Source organism: Lucilia cuprina, chromosome 5 (assembly GCF_022045245.1).
Source record: "Lucilia cuprina isolate Lc7/37 chromosome 5, ASM2204524v1, whole genome shotgun sequence".
In the NCBI taxonomy this organism is placed as follows: domain Eukaryota; kingdom Metazoa; phylum Arthropoda; class Insecta; order Diptera; family Calliphoridae; genus Lucilia; species Lucilia cuprina.
In genome coordinates, this window is record NC_060953.1 from 12,871,172 (window position 1) to 12,893,178 (window position 22,007).

The window sequence follows — 22,007 nt, forward strand, 5'->3', positions numbered from 1 at the left end:
AACTAGAACTGAACTAGAAGTGAACTAGAACTGAACTAGAACTGAACTAGAACTGAACTAGAACTGAACTAGAACTGAACTAGAACTGAACTAGAACAAAACTAGAACAAAACTAATACTGACTTGAACTGAACTAGAACCCAACTAAAACTTACCCAAAATAATGTCCTCCTCATAAGTATGCCAACGTTCCACTTCATCATCGTCCTTGGTCAACCAATCGGGCAACTCAGATTCATCGATTAAACGTTCTCTTCCTGGATGCAAACGTTCATCTTCTTTCTTACGTTCAATGTCCATCTTTTTAAACAGCTCAATTTCCTCTTCACTACGACCAATCATCATATTAACCATTTCATCATCAGGCACCTCATTTTCTTCTTCCTCATCGGCATCATCAGCATGTAGAATAGTTTGTAAGAACTGCTGACGTTCACTGCCCGTAGACTTCTGATCAAACATACCGGCCTGAATAACCTTTTCGTCCATATTCAACTTATAACGTGCGGCAGCTAAAATACGTTCTTCCACCGAATTCACTGTCATAAGACGCAGCACACGCACCTCATTACGCTGACCAATACGATGGGCACGATCTTGAGCTTGTAAATCTTGATGAGGATTCCAATCGGAATCGAAAATCACCACAGTATCGGCTGTTTGTAAATTCAAACCTAAACCACCGGCTCGAGTGGAAAGCAAGAAAACGAAATAATCCGAATCTTTGGCATTGAATTTGCGCAAAAGTTCACCACGATCTTCGGCCTTGGTGGTACCATCCAAACGTAAGTAACCAAATTGCCGCCAGCTCAAATAATCCTCAATAATAGTCATGCATTGTGTCATTTGACAGAAGAGCAATACTCTGTGATTAGTGGCCTTTAGTTTGGGTAAAATACGATCTAGCAATTCAAATTTACCCGATACACGATAGAGATCAGGACCCGAAACCATGCCATGAACACCGGTATGATCACTGAACTTTTCCTCAATATGCTGGAACATAAATGGATGATTACACAGCTTACGCAATTGTACAATTGTATTCATAAGAGCCTTAGCTCCACCCTTGCCCTGTTTACCCTTTTCAGAACCATCGGTAAGTAAAACACCTTTACTTTGCATGTGTTTATAGAGAACTCTTTGCAAGCCGGACATGTCACACTTGATAATGTATTCCACCTTATCGGGCAATTGATGTTCGACTTCTTTTTTCAAACGTCTCAGCAAGAAGGGACGCAATACTTTGTGCAAACGTCGAATAATCAAAATTGTTTCTTCCTCATTCAATTCGACCTTTTCACCGGTGGTGGCAAAGGGAGCATTAAACCACTGTTCAAAGGTGGAGCATGATTTGAAAATAGAGGGTAACAAGAAATTCAATAGAGCCCATAACTCGGGCAATTTATTTTGCAATGGAGTACCGGTCAACAGTAAACGATAGGGTGCTATATAGTGAGTATTCAAAACTTGTGTCAGTTTGCAATGATGATTCTTCATACGATGACCTTCATCGATAATCATGTATTTCCATTGTATTTTGGCCAAAACCGCTTTATCTTTAATAACGTATTCGTAAGTGGTTAGTAAAACATTGAATTTAGTGGCGCGCATTTGATTCTGCAAAAGTCGGCGGCCCTGAGGAGAACCCTTATAGCTGACTACACCCACCGAGGGAGCCCATTTTTCAAATTCCAACACCCAATTGGGTAGAGTTGAAAGGGGTACAATAATCAAGAAAGGACCCATAACCTTTTTGCGATCCATTAAATAGGTAACCAAAGAAATGGTTTGTATAGTTTTACCCAAACCCATTTCATCGGCCAAGATGCCGTTTAAGTTATTGTTATACAAAGATACCAACCATTCTAGACCCTTTAATTGGTATTCCTTCAATTTACCATTAACCATAATACTGGCCTGTTCGGTAACCTTTTCGTGTATGGTATGGGCAATACTGTAATAGGTTTGCTCCTCGGTACGATATTCATCATCCTCAACTTTAACCTTTTTAATGAAAGCCGAAGGATCTTCAATAAGAGCATTCTCTTCATTCTTTTCTTCACCCTCTTTAGCATTGTCTTCACCTTCCTGTTTCTCTTTTTCTTCTTGATTTTTCTCTTCCTCATTAACGGCATTATCGTCATCTTCCACCCAATCCCAACCGGGATGTTGTTCCAGCCATCTGTGCAAATGTTTTAGTACAGGTCCATCCTCTCCGGTCAATTTCTTACCAGTGCTTTGTTCCATCACAGTGACATGCAAATCAGCCGCTACACTACTATCATCAATATTTATATATTCTCCACTCACTAACAGCTCCTTCTTGTATTGCAGCAAACGTTTGTGTTCATCTTCTTTCTTCTTCATTTGATCGTCCTTGTGCTGTTTCACCATCTGTGTGAGATTGCTAATGTATTCATCGGTTTGCGAGAGCAGGAATGCCAAACGTTTATCTTTCTTTTGATCGATAAGTTTACGATAACCCTCTTCATCCTCGGCCATCAAACGACGCATACGTTCTTTTTCTATACGTTCTTGTTCCTTCTTCTGTTCACGTTCTGCATTGGCATGATAGTTCATAATGGCCTTATTCATTCTAGCCAATTGTGCCTTATTATTACGATGATATTCCTTGAAATCTTTGCCATGTTGTAAAACGGCTGCCAGAAATTCTTGATGTTTTTGTCGACGTTTACGTTCAGCCTCCAATTTTTGTTGTTTCTCGAGTTTTTCGGTAGCACGTGCCTCACGCAAACCTTGTCTTTTAGTCCTCTTATAGGCTTTAATGTTAACCGCAGTTTCTAGGGTAGTGTCGCGTCTAGTACACTGGACTATTTCGGTTCTCAATTGTCGTTGAAAGTTGAGCACTCGTAGGGCTCTCAGTTCTATGGCGGCTTGTAATCTTAAATCTTCCGGCATTGTAGCGGGTAAACGTTGCAGTTCCTGCATTCGTAGAGCAATGCGTGAAGCTATACGATTTTCTCTTTCCTGCAGCAAAACTATGGGATCTAAACCTTGAGGTTTTGCTACTGTAGTAATGCGATTTGGTTTAGGCATGGGTTGTTGTGGTGGTGGAGCTCCTGGTTTAGGTACACCTTGTGGCGGCATGCCTGCCGGGCCGGGTGGTCGTATACCTTGGGCTGCCATGGTGGCGGGCATGGGTGAAGAAATTGGTGGCTGTCCTCCTCCCATCATGGGTGGTCCTGGTGGTTTACCACCATTAGGCATTTGATGCATATCTTGTGGTAGAGGTCCAGGAGGTCCCGTTTGAGGACCACCTATTGGCCCTATTTGACCAGGTGGCATTTGTTGTTGCTGCTGTACATGTGGTGGTGGTTGCATTTTGCCTGGCCCTGGTGGTTGGCCATAGGGAGAAGCTGGTGGTGTGGGACATTGTGGTGGTGTACCCGTTTGACCTGGTTGTTGGGGTCCTGGAGGTCCCTGTGCCGGTCCGGGTACTCCTGGATGCCCTGGTATGGTGGGACCGGGAGGACCTTGTTGCTGTTGTTGTTGTTGGGCTGCCTGTTGAAATGCTTGTTGCATTTGCATGGAAATGGGTTTATTACGTGCCAATAGACGATAAGCTGTAATTTGGGTCCTCAACATGTTGATTTGATTGCTGGTTAAATGTTGATGTTTAGAGGTGGCGCGTATGGCGAGTAGTTGTGTGTAGCGAGGATCTTCTTGCAAACCCTTCTCCTCCATGGTGTCAATAGCTCGTTGCAAAGCATGTAAGTTTTCTTGACCAGCACGTTCGGGTGGTCCAGGTGGACCTTGTCCGGGACCAGTTGGGGGACCCTAGAAAGTGATAAGAAGAAGATAAATACTTAAAATACCGATATTGAATACTTTTTCTTTCTTTACGATTTCTTATGCGATAATCTCTCCATTATCGTTTCTTTGTCATAAATACGTAGAACCAAAACCTTTATCCATTATTACCGAAATACAATACCTACCTCCAACATCCTAATTTGTTTACTTTCTAATAAAAAAAAAGCAGCCTGCATTAGTTTATTCTTTATTGTCAAAGTCAGTAGAATTAGATTTTGTATTAATACACCAGACTAAACAAAGAAAACTGCATCACAATGTTAATTTCTATTGTAAATCTCCGTAATAAAAATGCTGATGATGAAATTGCATATAAACATGCAATAATAACATTCTGCTTATCTTTAGTATTTAAGTATTTTATCATCTTAAAAACAAATCATTTAATAATTAAGAGAGAAATAAAAAACTTAAAAAATCATTAAGAATTCAAATGGACTTCGATGAAAAACACAGAAATATTAACAAAGAATAATAAATATTACAAAATCCACAATTTCAATTTCTTTTCAATATCTTCAAGTTATTTACAAATTTTTACTGGAAATGTTAATTACTTAGAAGTTTTTACTAGTAAAGCGTTTAGTTTTTTAATATATTTGTGGATTTGTGACAATCTTATTCTCTCATTGCAAGTATTTATTTTAAATCTAAAAAACAGTTCTCTTGTTTAAATACGTCAATATCTTCCTTTTGATCACGATTTAAAATTTTTAACTATAAAATGTATAAGAACATTTTGTTCATACAGAAAAAATGGTTAAAAAATAGATGCTTGTTTTTAATAAAAAAAAAAATATTATCAAAAGAAGCTTCACAACAAACATGTTGTAGATAAGAGATATTTAAAGTTGTTAAACAGAGACGTAGCTAACAAAATATTCAAAAGTTTGATACAAAGATACTCAATGATGAAGTATCTTTGAGTGTAGCAATATATTGAAAACCCTTTCAATGTTATTGTTAAAAGGTCTCCGAATTCATTGTCATTAGAACGATGGAATCTATCGGTCTAATATCACAACATAAGGATTAAAAGGAGGCGTTTGCAACTTAGTTATGTTTTAGATCAGTTCAGTTGCAATTCTTTTATCAATTCTGGGTTTATTCTAGTTCAGTTATAATTCAGTTCCAGTTCAATTCAAGTTCAGTTCTAGTTCAGTTCTAATTCAGTTCTAGTTCAGTTCTAGTTCAATTTTAGTTCAGTTCTAGTTCAGTTCTAGTTCTAGTTCAGTTCTAGTTCAGTTCTAGTTCAGTTCTAGTTCAGTTCTAGTTCAGTTCTAGTTCAGTTCTAGATCAGTTCTAGTTCTGTTCTAGTTCAGTTCTAGTTCAGTTCTAGTTCTAGTTCAGTTCTAGTTCAGTTTTAGTTCAGTTCTAGTTCAGTTCTGGTTCAGTTCTAATTTAGTTCTAGTTCAGTTCTAGTTCAGTTCTAGTTCAGTTCTAGTTCAGTTCCAGTTCAGTTCTAGTTCAGTTCTACTTCAGTTCTAGTTCAATTCTAGTTCAGTTCTAGTCCAGTTCTAGTTCAGTTCTAGTTCAGTTCTAGTTCAATTCTAGTCCAGTTCTAGTTCAGTTCTAGTTCAGTTCTAGTTCAGTTCTAGTTCAGTTCTAGTTCAGTTCTAGTTCAGTTCTAGTTCAGTTCTAGTTCAGTTCTAGTTCAGTTCTAGTTCAGTTCTAGTTCAGTTCTTGTTGAGTTCTATTTCAGTTCTAGTTCAGTTCTAGTTCAATTCTAGTTCAGTTCTAGTTCTGTTCTATTCCAGTTCTAGTTCATTTCTATAGGATGAAAATAAAGTCTCTATAATCTATCATTTATATGATTGCATTTCATTAAACAATATAAACTGCATTTTACATTTAAGTGTGTCAGTTTGTTTTTAAATGAATTTCTAGTTATTTTTCAGGCGCATCATTTCACAATAAAAAAAGAAAGTTATAAAAAAATATCTAAATTATATTTACATATTTCATTTCCCCCCACAATAGATTACTATCCTATTCATGTGTTGTTGATGCTCTATGTATGGTAGCTGCTGGTAATTTAGATGCATTTCACATTGAAGACATGTATCCCTGGGATTGTGCTGCTGGTTATTTACTTATTAAAGAGGCGGGAGGTGTGGTCACTCATCCCTATGGTGGTAAATTTGATATAATGAAACCTGATCTTATATGTGCCGGTACTGAAAAATTACGTCTTGAGATTGAGTCGCTTATACGTAAAGCCGATCAACAGAAATCAGTTGGTGGAGAGGAGGAGGAGGGAATGTGAATTATTTTTTGTTTTGTTTAATGAAATTTAATAAGTTTTTTTTTATTATTACCTGTTGTTCATATGAATTTGTATTAGTAGTATTCATAGTTTAACTTTTTTTTGTTTTAAATATTTGTTTAAATTAAAATTTTCTATATTGTATTATAATAAAAGTTTAAATAACTAATGATATGTATAATTTGAATTTAAATATTTTTATATTCATGTTATTCAAGTCTGTGTTTAGCTGAAGAAATTTTCTTTTCAGAGCAGAGTAAAATAAAAGCTTTTTTATTTGGTGCAATTTAAGAGAGTTTTAAGAGTGAATAACTTAGTGTTTGTTTTTATTATTAGAGATTTTCTCTTGGTTTGAGGGTTGCCAAATATCCAATTTACGAGTTTGTGTTGGTAAAGCAGCAGAGAATAGAATTCAACTTAAAATAAAAGAATACTAATAAAACGTTCATACTAACTGTCAAATATTTATTATACATTTTGACAGCCAGCATAGAGTGGAATGAAGAAGACATTATGTGCTTTCTATATATGTAAAAAAACTTTTGAGAAAAGATGGGGTCTTGAACCATATACATATTGTGCACCAAGACTCACATCTCTATTCTAAACAAGGTACAAAGATTAGCATGTCTTGCAATCACTGGCTGTTTGAGCTTCACCCCTCAGGCTAGTCTAGAGACGATGCTAAACATAACTCCCCTTGATATATACATCAAATGCATTTTTGCTAAATATGCTCTACGACTTAAACAGTCGAACGGGTTGAAGAACGACCGCATTGGTCATGGCACCATCCAACAAAAGATAGGCAGGCCTATCATGGAACAAGAAACAGATTACATTCTATATACACTGAATTTAAGACCAAAATAGGGATGATTGGGCAGCGAATACTGTCCTAAGGGACGACGCGATCTCAATCTACACAGATGGCTCAAAGACAGAAAGGAGTACGGGATCGGGAATCTTCTCCGATGATCTAAATCTTCTACTGTCTCTTTGACTACCTGACACCTGCACGGTCCTTCAGGCAGAGATATATGCCATCTATACTAACGCGAGAAGAATCCGGGAACTAAATCTCAAAAAAATATACTTGGACAGTCTTGCATCAATCAAGGCTCTTAACTCCAACGTCATTAAGTCGGAATGTCTTCTCAATTGCATTCAATCGTTGACACAACTAACACAACATCACGTTGAGTTATTATGGGTTCCAGGACATGAGGGCATCCGGGGAAATGAAATATCTGATGAATGCGCAACCAAAGGGTCGTCCCAGGGCTTAACCCAGGATATTCACACTCCCCTGACGATCCTATCAAAACTGATAGATGAATGGGCTCTGAGTGAGACGGAACTCTAGGACTCTCTTATCTCTTGATAAGAATTCGATTGGGCTACTAACTAGTGTAATTACTGGGCACTGTACAATTGGACATATTTCAGAACGTATGGGCTACCAAAATCATAGCTACTTTAGAAGCTGCTTAGACGAAGAGGAAGTGGAATCGGTACAACACCTTCTATGTGACTGTCCAGCCTTACAAGAGTACAGACTACTATATCTGGGTAGATATATTTTCCATGATCTTGATTGTTTCAGAGATGTGCCACTGATAAACATGGTTTTATTAAAAGCACCTGCTGGTTTACATGGAGGTACCGAACGAACCAAGTAGTCAACGAAATTAGGGAGGGTATTTCGAAGTGTATTTCAATGGGCCACAAGGCCTCCGATTGAACTCGTTTGCCAGCGAGCAACCCACGTAACCTAACCTTGTGTTGATAAAAAGAAAACTATCTATCCATATATATGTCTATCTATCTATCTATCTATCTATCTATCTATCTATCTATCTATCTATCTATCTATCTATCTATCTATCTATCTATCTATCTATCCATCTATCTATCTATCTATCTATCTATCTATCTATCTATCTATCTATCTATTTATTTATCTATCTATCTATCTATCTATCTATCTATCTATCTATCTATCTATCTATCTATCTATCCATCTATCTATTTTGTATACCCACTATGAGCCCAAATAAAATTAAACATTTTAAAACTTTGGCAACCCTATAAAAAACAACAAAAAACTTAAGTTATCTAAAATTTGAGTAAAAATATACACAAGTATTTGTAAACTCTCTTGCATTCATTAAATTTCATAAATACTCATTAGTTTGAAGAAAATACTCGTCTAATCAACACACTACTGCAATACGTAATAAACAATTTAATCATCTCCACAAAAAAATAAGGAAAACAATTCAATAAAAATAACTCACAAACAATAACTAAATAACAATTGAATTCTAATTAAAATGTCCTCCTCTCCCACCAAAGAAGAATTAAAAAAATACTACGATGTTACCTTGGACTTGGTAATGAAATGTGGTCCCATAATGCGTGAGGGCTATATGAAAACAGAATCTACATATGAAGTTAAATCGGCCTATTACGATTTGGTCACTGTGTATGATAAACAAATAGAAGATCTATTAATATCTGGTTTACAAGCGGCATTTCCTGAATCAAAAGTTATAGGTGAAGAAGAGTCGGCTGCTAATAAACGTTTAGCTGAATTAACTGATGCTCCCACTTGGATTATTGATCCCATAGATGGTACTACAAATTTTATAAATCGTATACCACACTGTTGTATATCTGTGGGTTTGGCCATAAATAAAGAATTAGTTGTGGGTGTTGTTTACAATCCCATTGCAAATGAAATGTATTCAGCTTGGAAGGGTCATGGTGCCTATTTAAATGGTCAACCTATTGAGGTTTCTAAAAATTGTACTTCGGTAAGTATGTGTAGATTAATTGGGTGAGTGTGTGTCTTATCACTTTTTTTTTTTTGACAATTGATAAAGATTTGAAAGTTTGTTTAAGAATAGATCGTAAATATGTATAAGAAGATAGAGATAGCATGTGTACTAGATTTGATATTTTGTTAAATCATGTAGTAAACAAAACTAAATTGTATTTGCTTTAATTTTGTTTTATTTTATTATTGTATACGGCTGCATATAAACACTTAGGTTCAAATATTAGAAGAGTGTATAGACACGTCAAATAACTAGACTAAGTAAATGTAGCTTAGTTAAGCAAACGTTTTTTATTTAAATTTATGGTTAAACTATTTAATAAGTCGAAAGCAAGCAGCAACTTAATGCAATTTAAGAAAGATAAAATGTGTAAACGCAAATATTTAGCACTTTTGCGAAACAGTACATTATAAAGAGAAAAAGTCAGTTTAAGTGCGAAAAAATAGAACATAGAGGTTGTAACTGAATTCGATCTTAATCCTTTTATGTTTTTATGCAAGTAGGTTTAGAAGGGTTATGAACCATAAAAAAACAGCACCTGCACTCGAAAACCATAAGGTTCTTTGAAATTCTATTGGTAAAAAGTAAAGATGCTATGATAGAGAAGCAAAATACTTAAAAAAACCAAAACGAACACGAATAAAGTGGAGAGTGGAATGTCCATGCCTAAGGGGTTTTTACTTTAAAGTTTTATTGAGTCGATTTTGTGCAGAGAAACGTGAGAGAATTTAAATCTACCTATAAAAGCTATCTGTATATCTATCTATCTATCTATCTATCTATCTATCTATCTATCTATCTATATATCTATCTATTTATCTATCTATCTATCTATCTATCTATCTATCTATCTATCTATCTATCTATCTATCTATCTATCTATCTATCTATCTATCTATCTATCTATCTATCTATCTATCTATCTATCTATCTATCTATCTATCTATCTATCTATCTATCTATCTATCTATCTATCTTTCTATCTATCTATCTATCTGTCTGTCTTTCTGTCTGTCTGTCTATCTATATATATATATCTGTATGTCTGTCTGTCTGTCTGTCTGTCTGTCTATCTATTTATCTATCTATCTATCTATCTATCTATCTATCTATCTATCTATCTATCTATCTATCTATCTATCTATCTATCTATCTATCTATCTATCTATCTATCTATCTATCTATCTATCTATCTATCTATCTATCTATCTATCTATCTATCTATCTATCTATCTATCTATCTATCTATATATCTATCTATCTATCTATCTATCTATCTATCTATCTATCTATCTATCTATCTATCTATCTATCTATCTATGTATCAATCTATCTATCTATCTATCTATCTATCTATCTATCTATCTATCTATCTATCTATCTATCTATCTATCTATCTATATATCTATCCATCTATCTATCAATCTACAAATAAGTCGTTCTCGCTTAGCTCAGTATTAAGTATTTAAGCGGCCCACGTTTTGGCTTAATCAAAATCATTTAAGTAGGACTAAGAACAGCTTAAATGAAAGGTCTTTAGCCCATGTTTCCCTTTAATTATAGTCCACTTAAAGCTTTAATCCTTTATGGAAAAGTAGTCCTAATTTTGCTTAAATTGTTCGTCTTCAAATATATCTAGTTTAATCTTTAAAATTGGAGACTTAAGACAGCCTCAGTTCAACTTTTACAATTGATCTTAAAAAAGACCTAGTTCTTCCAGTAGCCTCAGTTTAGTTTCAATCGGCAATATAATATTAATTCCAGTTCAGTTTAAGCTGTACGTCTTTAAGTACACATTTTTAGCTTCAATATAAGATCTTAAAATTCTCTAATTTAGATTTAATTGTACGACTTTAAGCGGCCGTAGTTTATATATTAACCACAAAATATTTCTTTTACAGATTAAAAATGCTGTTGTAGGCTTTGAGATCTCATTGATACATGTGCCCGCGGTAAGAGATAAAAATGTTAAACGTTTGTGCAAATTGGCCTCTAACGGTACTGGGTAAGTGTTCTAAAAATAATTACAATTAACATTTATATTTAAAAATTTTCCTATTTAAACTTTAGCACACGTGGAATGGGTAGTGCAGCTTTAATGATGTGTTACGTGGCTAAAGGTAGTTTTCAATGTTTTCATGTCGAGGATTTACAGCCTTGGGATATAGCGGCCGGTGCTATTATATTAACTGAAGCGGGTGGATTTATAACACATACTAGTGGTGCTCCTTTTAATATTATGAAACCTGATTTGATTTGTGCTTCTACTAAGGAGCTATTAAAGGAGGTGAAGGAATTAATTGAGGAAGCAGATGCTTTAACTGATTTTGAATTTAAGTAAGAACAAGAGATTTGTTAAATAGAAGTAAGGAATTTAAACAGCTAGTTGGAAAGTATATTGCTTGACTGTCTTTAAATTTAAATAAATGTTGGTATTTAGAATGAAATCCTTATTTAATTAAAAAGTAGTTTATGTACTTACATTGGGTGGCATGCCGTGAGTTGGAAAGCCCATAGGTGGCATATTGGGTCCTTGAGGAGGCATTTGCATGCTCATGTGAGGAGCTGAAATATTTGGAATCAAAAGATTGTTGTATATAAACATAACTGATATGTAAGAGTTTTTGAGTATTTACCCATGCCTTGATGATGTGGCGGCATATGATGTCCTTGAGGACCTGGTGGCCCTTGTCCGGGCGGACCATTTAAATGAGGTGGTGGACCACCTTGTGATCCAGGCTGTTGTTGAGGCATACCGTGAGGTGGACCACCATGTGGTGGCGGACCATGACCCATGGGAGGTCCAGTTGGAGGACCTCCTTGCTGTCCTGGTGGACCATGTTGACCCGGAGGTGGTGGTCCGTGCTGTGTTACCACTCCATGTTGCTGTGTAGGCATGGGACCATGTTGAGGACCACCATGAGGTGGTCCATGAGGAGGTCCATGTTGCATAGGATGGCCATAAGGACCTCCAGGATGACCAGGAGGTGGTGGACCATGTTGACCCGCTCCCGGTGGTGGACCTTGCATATGAGGTGGACCATGTGGTGGACCTTGATGACCCTGAGGTCCAGGTGGACCCGGCGGCACACCCTGACCGGGTGGACCACCAGGGCCCTGCTGTGGTGGATGTGTATAGGGACTGTGTGGCGAGGGTGACGGAGCCGGACTTTGGGATGGAGGTCCCATGGGGCTCGGAGCCTGTGGCGGGGGCATAGGACTATTCGCCGGTGAAGGCGAAGTCATTTTTTTACTTTTTCTTATTGTTCAAACTTGTTAATTCCACAATTTAGAAAGAAAAAAATTTTACTTTTCTGCGAAAAGAAAAAAACTTTCGTGTTATACACTTTGCAGCAATCACTCACACACAACCACCACCACCAAAGCCGCTTTGTATTTTCTTTTCTCACGACTCACTTTAAAAGCAATTTTTTTATATTTAATTCATCAAATTTTGATAAAATTCTTTTAAAATTATATTTATTTAACACTTAATTTTAATATTTTATTTAATTTAGGGTGTTTTATTTAATTTTTTTAAGGAAAATTTATAATTTTCACAAAAATGCAAAAAGATTAACACTTTTCATACGACGCGACACTCACAAAAAAACTCGCAATGGCCGCCATGGTTGTAAAAAACTGTATGTAAAGAAAATTTATATAGAGTGGCAATATTTTGCGGTTAAGTTTTTAGTGTTACCAATGCTTGTTTATGAATGAAGTAAAAACCCAAATGAGAGGGATTATGTTAATAAATTTAAAGAAAACTGTTATAATTTAAAAGTAAAATAACGGATTTTGCGTCAATTTAATATAAAATTATCGACAAATTATTTATATTCAAGGTGAAGACTTGAAATAGAAAATTCCGACAATATATTACTTTTTTACAGAAAAAAAATCCCATAAATGTGTGTTATTTAGAAAAATCTTTGTAAAATACTTTTGTCGTATAGAAAGCTATCTCTATATCAGCTTTCTGATTGTTTTAATAATATATTATTGTTTAATGTTTGATGGCTACTACAGAAAATTTCCACTGATTATAAAAATGTATTTCAAGAGAAAATTTATGCAATATGGCAACATTTTGCAGTTGTGTTATTAGAGTTGCCAACATGTTGATAAATTAATGAGTAAATAACGGGAAATGTAGAATTTTCAAAAGTTTTTAAATTTATATACAAATTATATGCAAAATATATACTCTGTATAGTATAACATATTTCTTTTAATTCAGAAAGAAGAATGTAAAATAATATTTGAAGTTATGTATGAAAAACATTAACAAAAACTGAGTAGTTTTAATATAAAATTTTAAAAAAATGTTTTTTTTCTTCTTTCTGAATTTGGGCTACAATTTATAACCTACATCACCATAATAGAGGTTATTAGCCAAAAGGCTAATTAAAGTTTACAAATTTTCACAAATTTTTATAAATTTTAAAAGAAAATTCGCAAATGGGTAAATTTGCTAAAAAAAAAAAACTTCCCCACATCTGGTAGCCTTACAGTATGCCGACACGTCATAACCGTTTTAAAAAATCTTTCCCCTCTTACGATTTGTTGTCATTTTTTCTAGTCATGACATTTCTCCTCTTTTTCTTAACCGTTTCAATTTTGACAGTTTATTAAAACGAAAAAAATAGGAAAATATATTGGCCAGCCGATAAAAATTTTTTTGCATATTTTTAAAGAAAAATTAATAAAAATATCTGTAAAAAAGTAAAGAAAAAAAGAAAAACAACATTTCCAATACAACTTTAAACTAATATTAAGAAAAAAACATGGGTTAGTAGAAAAATAAATGTAATTAAGATAAAACATAATACGAAAATAAAACACAAAAAGTGACGTAGTGAGTCAACCAATTGGGGCAAAAAAAAGGATAAAATATGTTTTTTTGGTTTATTTTTTCTCTATATAATCCCCTCTAGGAGGAGTATTAAGTTATTTTCGTGGTTTACTGGGTTCACGTGAAATGCGTATATTGATATTGGGTCTAGATGGTGCTGGCAAAACAACAATATTGTATAGACTACAAGTGGGGGAAGTGGTGACCACTATACCAACGATTGGCTTTAATGTGGAACAGGTGACATATAAAAATTTGAAATTCCAAGTATGGGATTTGGGTGGACAGACAAGTATAAGGTAAGAAAACCATTATTTTTATAAAATTTAAACTAAACTAACAGATATTTTTTTGTTTAAAGACCCTACTGGCGTTGTTATTATAGCAATACAGATGCTATAATTTATGTGGTAGATTCTGCAGATCGTGATAGAATAGGCATTTCCAAAGATGAGCTTTTATACATGTTAAGGGTAATTATTAATGAATAATGAAGATGATGTACATATATAACAAAGTAATTATTGTATTATTTCATAATATTCTAGGAGGAAGAACTTGCCGGTGCCGTTTTGGTAGTATTAGCCAATAAACAAGATATGGAAGGCTGTATGACTGTTGCCGAAGTCCATCATGCTTTAGGTTTGGAAAATCTAAAAAATCGTACTTTCCAAATTTTCAAAACATCTGCGACTAAGGGTGAAGGCCTTGATCAAGCTATGGACTGGCTTTCCAATACTCTACAAAGTCGTAAATAGTCGTATTTACTTAACCTCTACTACATCTCTTTTCCTCCCATATAGTTCCCCTCTCCAAAATGAATGAAAGCAAAACAAACCTATTTCTTTCGTATTCAATTATGTCAAAGAAAAAAAATTATTTTGTTTAATTTTTGTACTCCTGTACAACCTAACGATTCCTTCTACATTTTTTTGTTTGTAATTTTAAGTAATTATAAATATGCAATTAAAAAACAACAACAAAATCATAAACAAGTTTATAATAAAAACCTGTATTTGTCTTGTGGTATCCTTTCTGTTATGGCGAAAAAAGATTAGATGTTAAAGAAAGCTCTAAACACTTTTATAACCCTCACTCTCCTCCCCTTTTAAGATTTTAGTATTTCATAGAAATTTTTTTATACTTAAATTTAGTAAAACATTAAAGAAAGTAATACAATAAATTTAATATTAGAGTAATTATAATAATAAAAAAAGCTGGCGTTTGTCAACAGAAATTCACATAGGATGATAAAGAACGTTTTTAGTTGTAAAGGTTACTGAGTTCTTCTTGTTTACGCTTTTAAAATGGATGCAAAGTAGTCTTACATCGAGCTTATCTTATAGTAAGATGTCTGTCTTATTCAGTATTTCCAAAACCTTTTTTCTTTTTATTTCATTTTACTTGCTTATTTTGTTAAATCATCATATCAGATGAGTTGCAGCTAATCCATTTAAAGGATACTTTACTTAACACTGTCATTTTTCATTAACACTTTGTAAAATTATTTCAAATTTGTTTAACCATTACACGAGTATTAAAAATAAACATTTTCTTCTTTTTATTTTGATGCGCACTAAATATATAGTCGGACACAGTTCAAAAAAAAAATGTAACAAAACAAAATCATTCACTTCTTCACAAAACTAGATATTTCACAAATATCTTTTCACCATTCGGGTAAACCAAAACGTCGTACCCGTTTTTCCTGTGTATCCAAATCCATGCGTATCTTTTGTCTCATATAGAAAATGGGACAATCACGATTCGAACATAATACTTCTTCATGCAATGAACCCTGACATCTTTGGCATTCTGTCCATAAGCGGGCAAATTTCTCTTCCATTTGGCGTTTGGCCACCACTTCTTTCATATATAATTCACCCATTTTTGGTTTGCAATGAGGACATAATGGTTCATTTTCATAACCTTTGGGCATTAGAGATTTACAACCCAAACAGGAGGATTTTTTTGTCATAAAACCCGCCAAACCGCCTACTTTGGAGGTGACCACAGTGCGAGTGCGTGTATGTTCTCCCTCTAAAAATCAAAAGGAAAAAACATGATAAATTCTCTATAGTTTTTGTTTGTATTTAACTTACTTAATAAAATCGATTCTGCTTTATCTCCTAAAATAGGTTCGAATATCCTTAGTAAAGGTTTGGATAATTGTTGTTCCAAATAATAATTGGCATCTATAGGTACACTGTTTTCTAGCACGTATAAGGGATCTTCAGCTTTAGCATAGGCTGGTGTATTTTTGGCTGCTGCACATATAACATAGGGAACACGATCTCCTAATTTAGGTGCTGTACCAGGATCTCTTTTCTTCATTTTTGCAGCTAGCTCCACATGAGCCTGTTTGGCAGCATAGTCGGTTTTGGCCAATTCCTTGGTAATAACCAACTGTGAAATGTCTATGCGATTACACAGTAAATCGGATATAACTTGTTTAACATATTCAACAGCTCCATCAGGATTTCTTTCAATTAGCAACTTTTGCAAGCAAGTATTCATGAGATTGGCCACCAAAGGAGAATTGTCACGTCGCACTGTCTCAATACCTTTACAATCCATTTTGTCGTATGTTTCTGGTCGCGTAAAATAAAGACCGGCATATCTTTTCTTATTGATCAGCAAGTAAGGATAGTACACCTTTTCGAATTCCAATTTAATGGGACTAACAAATTTCGCCGATACCAAATCGGCTGCCTCTTTACCCAATTCCATACTTCTTTCCAGCGATTTAACGCCAAAGTTAACCATTACTGAATCAGTATCACCATAAATTACCACAGCATCGTTTTCATAACCATTGGCTCGTGTATAATGAGATTCGACTTCATTTTTGGTTAACTCAATCATGGTACGACCATAAGAAGTAACCGAACCAGATATCTCCAAACAAGGTAGCTTACCCACCTGAGCTCCTGTAAAACCATATACGGAATTAGCAGATATTTTCAAAGCCAGCTGGCGACCATCCAACACTTTACGTTTGAAGGGATCAGTTTCAACTTTTAAATCGTTTTTAGCTCTTTTACGTGCAGCTAATAATGATTCCAAAATTTCCGGCAATAAACCACGACGTACGGAGGCCTTGACAAAGGTATTGTTGGAGGGTGTTTTCTCGTAATCATCATCACTTAAACCCAATTTATCTTTCATGCCCGGTTGCAAGAGCGTAGTGTAACACAAATTATGGGCCATCATTATACTAGGATATAGAGAAGCAAAATCAAGTGTTGATATAGGATCGGCATAGTAACCTCTTTTCGGTTCAATAACCGTAGCGCCCTCATACTGTTCATCCGAACCTTGAGAGGAATAGGAGGGCATAATAAAACCTTTAGTTTTGGCTTTGCGCAGCAACTGAGACAACACCTTAATCTGTTGGCCTCTAGTCAGTAGAGATTCTAAGGTAACTCCCGTTACCCTGGCCATTTCCATATAGTTGACAATAGACATAAGTTTATCGAGTAGTCTTAAAGGCAAATAGGCATCCTTAAGGCAATACATGGCCAAACGACGACGTGTTTGCTCATCTCCATTCTGCAAATCGGTAATAATGCTATGGTGAACATCATCTTTTTGTTCTTGTAAAAACTGATAACTCACAGCGTTGAGGGTATAGGATCTTAGCTTGTAATCTCTTAATAGGACAAAAAGCAAATCAAAGGGAACTCTGCCCTCAAAATTTACATATTTATTTTCACGGCGACCCATTTGTTTGGATTGCAGAACTTGTTCTTTGATAACCGAACGTATATTCTTAATTCTACCCAAAAATTCAAAGTTTTGCACCTTTAGATGAGCGGCGCGATTCAGCAGATAGGGAATGTCAAAATTATTGATATTATAACCGGTTAATATATCTGGATCTACCTCACGCACAAAACTAGACCATTTATCTAGTAGTTCTTTTTCCGTATCGAAACATAAAACCTGGCTGCCCACTATGGGAGCACAGGTTTTCAAAGTGAAAACATTGCGTATAAAAGGCTCGGGATCACCTTGTCTAATCACCATATTGGCAATTTGTATAACAGGATCCATTTTTGGTTCAGGAAATATGCCCTTGCGACCAGCGCATTCTATGTCAAAGGATAATATGCGAAAAGGAGCCACTTTACTCCACTCACCTTCCGGCTCATGAGATATGAATTTATCAAACGCGACATCTACCTCTAACTGGCAACGACTTTCGGGTAAAGGTTTGGAATTGCGTCCCCTTTGACGCCATGAGCCTGCAGGCAATTCTATCCAATTGCAACCCACTACATCACAGTCCACCATAAAACGTATATCAAAATCTATGTTATTCTCAAAGGCACGACAATCCTGGAAATCAAATTCATTGTAAATAACTTCCTTTTTCAATAAACGTGAAGCGGCAGCCACAAATTTGGGTAGTGAAAGAGTTATTTTGATATATTTCTGCTTAACATCCCCTTGATAACCGTAAATATTTAAACGTTCTATCAATTCCACACTTAAAACCGCCTCCTGTACATTATCCTTGTTGCCGCCACGCATATCAGCCAAAACCTTTTTATCCAAAGCCGATCTAAGTTCATGACAATGTTTCTGCTCGAAGCCTTTAGGGGCAGCCAAATAGAAATACGGACAAAAGCCATGGACATGACAACACACAGAATTACCCTCCATGGTTATGCCATACATGCGTATAACCGGTACTGGACCCATGCGAGCACCCGGCATGCCAGGCAGAGGAGCTCCTATATAGTTTTCAATATCTATTTGTTGAAATATTAAAGCATCGGTTTCACAATCTAATTCTGGAGGATCTACACGAGACCATTTGACAGAGGTCTGTTGATTTTCTGGACCTTCGCCCATCAACTGGGTCATATCCATGTCATCATTGTTAAAATCAACTTCAAAACCACCACCGCCACCCATATCATCATCGTCGTCATCATAATTTCTGCAACAAATTTAATGAATTTTTAATAAATTTTAAAGTTTTACAAATTCTTTAGCTTACCTGGGCTTTTTAGGTGCTCCATTTGCAGTTCCATTTGTGGCTGCTGCTGCTCCAGCTCCTGCAAATTTTCGTTTGTTAGCAAAATTGCTCATTTTTATTAAAAGACGCGATTAAAATAATTGTTTTGATTTTATAGGGTTTTAAAACATTTTCTTGTTGATTTTCTTTTTAAAAATATTTTCTGCAGGCTTTTGTTTTCTTAATTTCGCAAAAATTACAAACACCGAACATAAAAAATATCAAAACGTTTTTGCGCGGCTAATAGTCACAGCCCTGTGCCGACAAATGTGTACGGCGTTGGCTGCTAACACTAAAAATGTCAACGACGGCTTAAAATCCACTCAAGACGGCTAAGTTTCCAACTATAGTTGGAATGTATATAATGTATACATTTAGTTTTTAAATTTTTAACGATTTTAAATAAAAACGGAATCTAAGAGGTTAAAAAGTGGATTTTTGGAAGCTTAATCGAGATTGTCTACCGGAGTAAGGAATTTTTGTATTCGTGAATACTATTAAACTCATGAGATATCTTATTATTTCAAATCTTCTATAATTTAAATAATATAAATTAAATTTAAAAATCACTAAGTTGATAATACTTTTATAGTCTTGCTCCCTCTTGCGTAAAATCTGTCAACTAAACAAAATTGTCATCAACACAGAGATTCTAATGTCACCACAACTGTCATGTTAAGAAAATTTACTGCTGAGAAAAAGTTTTTCTTCTTTGGGGCGATAAAAAAGCCATAATTATTGTGAACAAATCCATATAAAATCTAAAGAATATTGCGAATAATTAATCACATTTCTAAGATAAAAGTGTAAACTAAAGTTAAGAGTAAAAAACAACAATAACAAACATGTTTTAAATTGAGAATATCGGTAAAAAAATCGTGCAAGGGTACGTAATAAATAAAAAAGAGGAGGTGGGTGAATCACCATTTGCACCTCTATATCCTCTAAAAGAGTTGCAAAAAAGTTTTTTGTGACTATTGAATAATCAAAAAGAACAACTAAAAAGGATATTAACCCAATACTAAAGGGAAATGTTTAAGAAACCACAAAATATGTATCAAAGTGCTTGCAATGCAGCGACGACCGGGTCTTGTGCCCCCAACACAGAGGCAGAGCGTGAGGCCGAACGGCTGGGTGCCTTAATGGCTCAACAGCCACCAAGTGCACCCATTGAACCTGACTACAGTGGTTTTGATATTGTCAAAGCCACTCAGTATGGTGCTACAGCCAGAGTTAAGGAATTAGTGGAATCCGGTTGGGATGTTAATCAGCCGGACAGTGAAACGGTTACATTATTGCATTGGGCTGCCATCAATAATCGCCGTGATATAATTAAGTATTTTTTGGAAAAAGGGGCTGTAGTTGATGCATTGGGTGGTGAACTTAATGCAACACCTCTGCATTGGGCCACAAGACAAGGTCATTTAGGTGCTGTTGTCCTCCTAATGGCAGCTGGTGCCGATCCTCGTATACGCGATGCGGAGGGTTGTTCGTGCATACACATTGCAGCACAATTTGCACACACCGCTCTGGTGGCGTATTTTATAGCGAAGGGTGTTGATCCGGATTTACAGGATCGTGGTGGTATGACGGCATTAATGTGGGCCGCATGGAAGGTAAGTGAAGTTTAATATATTAGTTTAAAAATCGATTAAACTATAGAGTGGACATTAGACAAGATTATAAACTAGACTTTAGTGAAGACTATTATAGACTAGACCTTTTATTAGAATTATTAGAAAATGTAAAGGATATACTATAGACTAGACTATCGGTTATACTGTAAGCAAGCCTAAAGACAATAAACTTAACTATACTTTAAAAATCTTCTTTAGGTTTGTGCTCTTGATCCCGTACGTTTGCTACTAACTCTCGGTGCAAATCCTGCCATGGTTGATTATACACATGGCAATACCGCCTTACACTGGGCCATTTTGGCACGTAATGCCACAGCGATTAATACTTTAGTTCTTAAATCCAAAGCTTCCTTAGATGTACCAAATTTACGTGGAGAAACACCACTAACAATGCTTGAGTCACAATCGGGTGCCGTCTGGATAAGTGCAAAAGTAATGGAACGTATTAAGGATGCTGCATTGTCGTCACAACAAAGAAGATCTCTACTGACTCGGGTCAAACATGATAAACGTTTGCGTTGGTGGTCGATGGTAGCATGTCCCTTTACTGCCTTCTATTTGGCTGGAGTTATTTTCACTCTAAACACATTGTACATTATAAAATTCTTTTTAATGGGTTGTCTCTATGCGGTATTTCATACTTTAGGAAAAGCACTGTTCGATGATCATTTAATGGCTCTGCTGCCATTGAGTGTGTATTGTGCTACGAAAGCCTGGTTTTATATAACCTGGTTTGTGTATATTGTCGATGCAGTATCTTTTGGAACCACAGTGCTGTTTTTAATATGTTCGGGTGGTTTGTGGTTATGTTTTCTGAAATCTTGGAAAGGTGATCCCGGCATAATACAACCAACACAGGAACAAAGATTCAAGGTTTGTGTATATTTTAACCTAAAACTTGTTAAATATATATAACGGTTTTACTTTTCCTTTTTTCAGACCATTGTGGAATTGTCGGAACGTGGTGGCATTGGTTTTGAACCCTCTTCATTCTGTTCGGGTTGTTTAGTTAGACGTCCTATACGTTCTAAACATTGCAGTGTTTGCGATCGTTGTGTGGCACGTTTTGATCATCATTGCCCCTGGGTTGGCAATTGTATTGGCTTAAAGAATCATACCTATTTTATGGGTTTCCTGTGGATGCTGTTGGTTATGTGCGGTTGGATGATATATGGTGGCTCTTTTTATTATATGAATAGTTGTAATGTACATTTTGATGGTGAGTGATATTTATCTTAGACTATATACTAGACTAAAGACAAAACTAATGACTAAACTATACTATAAAGTAGACTATAGACTAGACTATAGACTAAACTATAGACTAGACTATAGTCTAAACTATAGACTTGAGTATAGACTAGACATTAGACTATACTATAGACTACACTATAGACTAGATTTTAGACTAGACTATATACTAGATTGTAGACTAGACTAAAGACTAGACTATAAACTAGACTACAGACTAGACTATAGACTAGACTATAGACTAGACTATAGACTAGACTATAGACTAGACTATAGACTAGACTATAGA

The 22,007-nt window shown here is 35.4% G+C and overlaps 7 protein-coding genes across 7 annotated transcripts in view; 4 read left to right on the forward strand and 3 right to left on the reverse strand.

Moving 5' to 3' along the window:
* LOC111685036 (inositol monophosphatase 2) overlaps positions 1-6,290 on the forward strand; it is an 8,217-nt gene extending 1,927 nt beyond the window's left edge. Inside the window, exon 4 of the mRNA XM_023447270.2 lies at positions 5,818-6,290. Coding sequence (XP_023303038.2) covers positions 5,818-6,103 — 286 coding nt within the window. The 3' untranslated portion in view covers positions 6,104-6,290. The remainder of the gene's footprint in view (positions 1-5,817) is intronic.
* On the reverse strand, positions 145-4,109 carry LOC111685032 (ATP-dependent helicase brm). Its single transcript, XM_046951016.1, has 2 exons — positions 3,963-4,109; positions 145-3,801 (listed from the first exon to the last, which is right to left on the reverse strand). Exons 1-2 carry the CDS (start codon positions 4,011-4,013, stop codon positions 145-147), a joined length of 3,708 nt encoding a protein of 1,235 aa, XP_046806972.1. The 5' UTR covers positions 4,014-4,109.
* Positions 6,291-8,289: 1,999 nt separating the features above from the next.
* LOC111689857 (inositol monophosphatase ttx-7-like) lies at positions 8,290-11,393 on the forward strand. The gene is made up of 3 exons (XM_023452321.2): positions 8,290-8,922; positions 10,848-10,951; positions 11,017-11,393. The coding sequence occupies exons 1-3, from the start codon at positions 8,440-8,442 to the stop codon at positions 11,285-11,287; spliced, it is 858 nt and encodes a 285-aa protein (XP_023308089.2). The 5' UTR covers positions 8,290-8,439; the 3' UTR covers positions 11,288-11,393.
* On the reverse strand, positions 11,321-12,192 carry LOC111689853 (basic salivary proline-rich protein 1-like). The gene is made up of 3 exons (XM_023452318.2): positions 11,583-12,192; positions 11,429-11,511; positions 11,321-11,356 (listed from the first exon to the last, which is right to left on the reverse strand). Exons 1-3 carry the CDS (start codon positions 12,190-12,192, stop codon positions 11,321-11,323), a joined length of 729 nt encoding a protein of 242 aa, XP_023308086.2.
* A 1,404-nt stretch (positions 12,193-13,596) lies between these two features.
* On the forward strand, positions 13,597-14,817 carry LOC111689856 (ADP-ribosylation factor-like protein 1). Its single transcript, XM_023452320.2, has 4 exons — positions 13,597-13,740; positions 13,887-14,103; positions 14,166-14,277; positions 14,353-14,817. The coding sequence occupies exons 1-4, from the start codon at positions 13,737-13,739 to the stop codon at positions 14,560-14,562; spliced, it is 543 nt and encodes a 180-aa protein (XP_023308088.1). The 5' UTR covers positions 13,597-13,736; the 3' UTR covers positions 14,563-14,817.
* A 524-nt stretch (positions 14,818-15,341) lies between these two features.
* LOC111689858 (DNA polymerase delta catalytic subunit) lies at positions 15,342-19,089 on the reverse strand. The gene is made up of 3 exons (XM_023452323.2): positions 18,813-19,089; positions 15,907-18,752; positions 15,342-15,844 (listed from the first exon to the last, which is right to left on the reverse strand). The coding sequence occupies exons 1-3, from the start codon at positions 18,902-18,904 to the stop codon at positions 15,474-15,476; spliced, it is 3,309 nt and encodes a 1,102-aa protein (XP_023308091.1). The 5' UTR covers positions 18,905-19,089; the 3' UTR covers positions 15,342-15,473.
* A 388-nt stretch (positions 19,090-19,477) lies between these two features.
* On the forward strand, positions 19,478-21,694 carry LOC111689855 (palmitoyltransferase Hip14). The gene is made up of 3 exons (XM_046951533.1): positions 19,478-20,446; positions 20,666-21,340; positions 21,407-21,694. The coding sequence occupies exons 1-3, from the start codon at positions 19,862-19,864 to the stop codon at positions 21,692-21,694; spliced, it is 1,548 nt and encodes a 515-aa protein (XP_046807489.1). The 5' UTR covers positions 19,478-19,861.
* Positions 21,695-22,007: the final 313 nt, after the last annotated feature.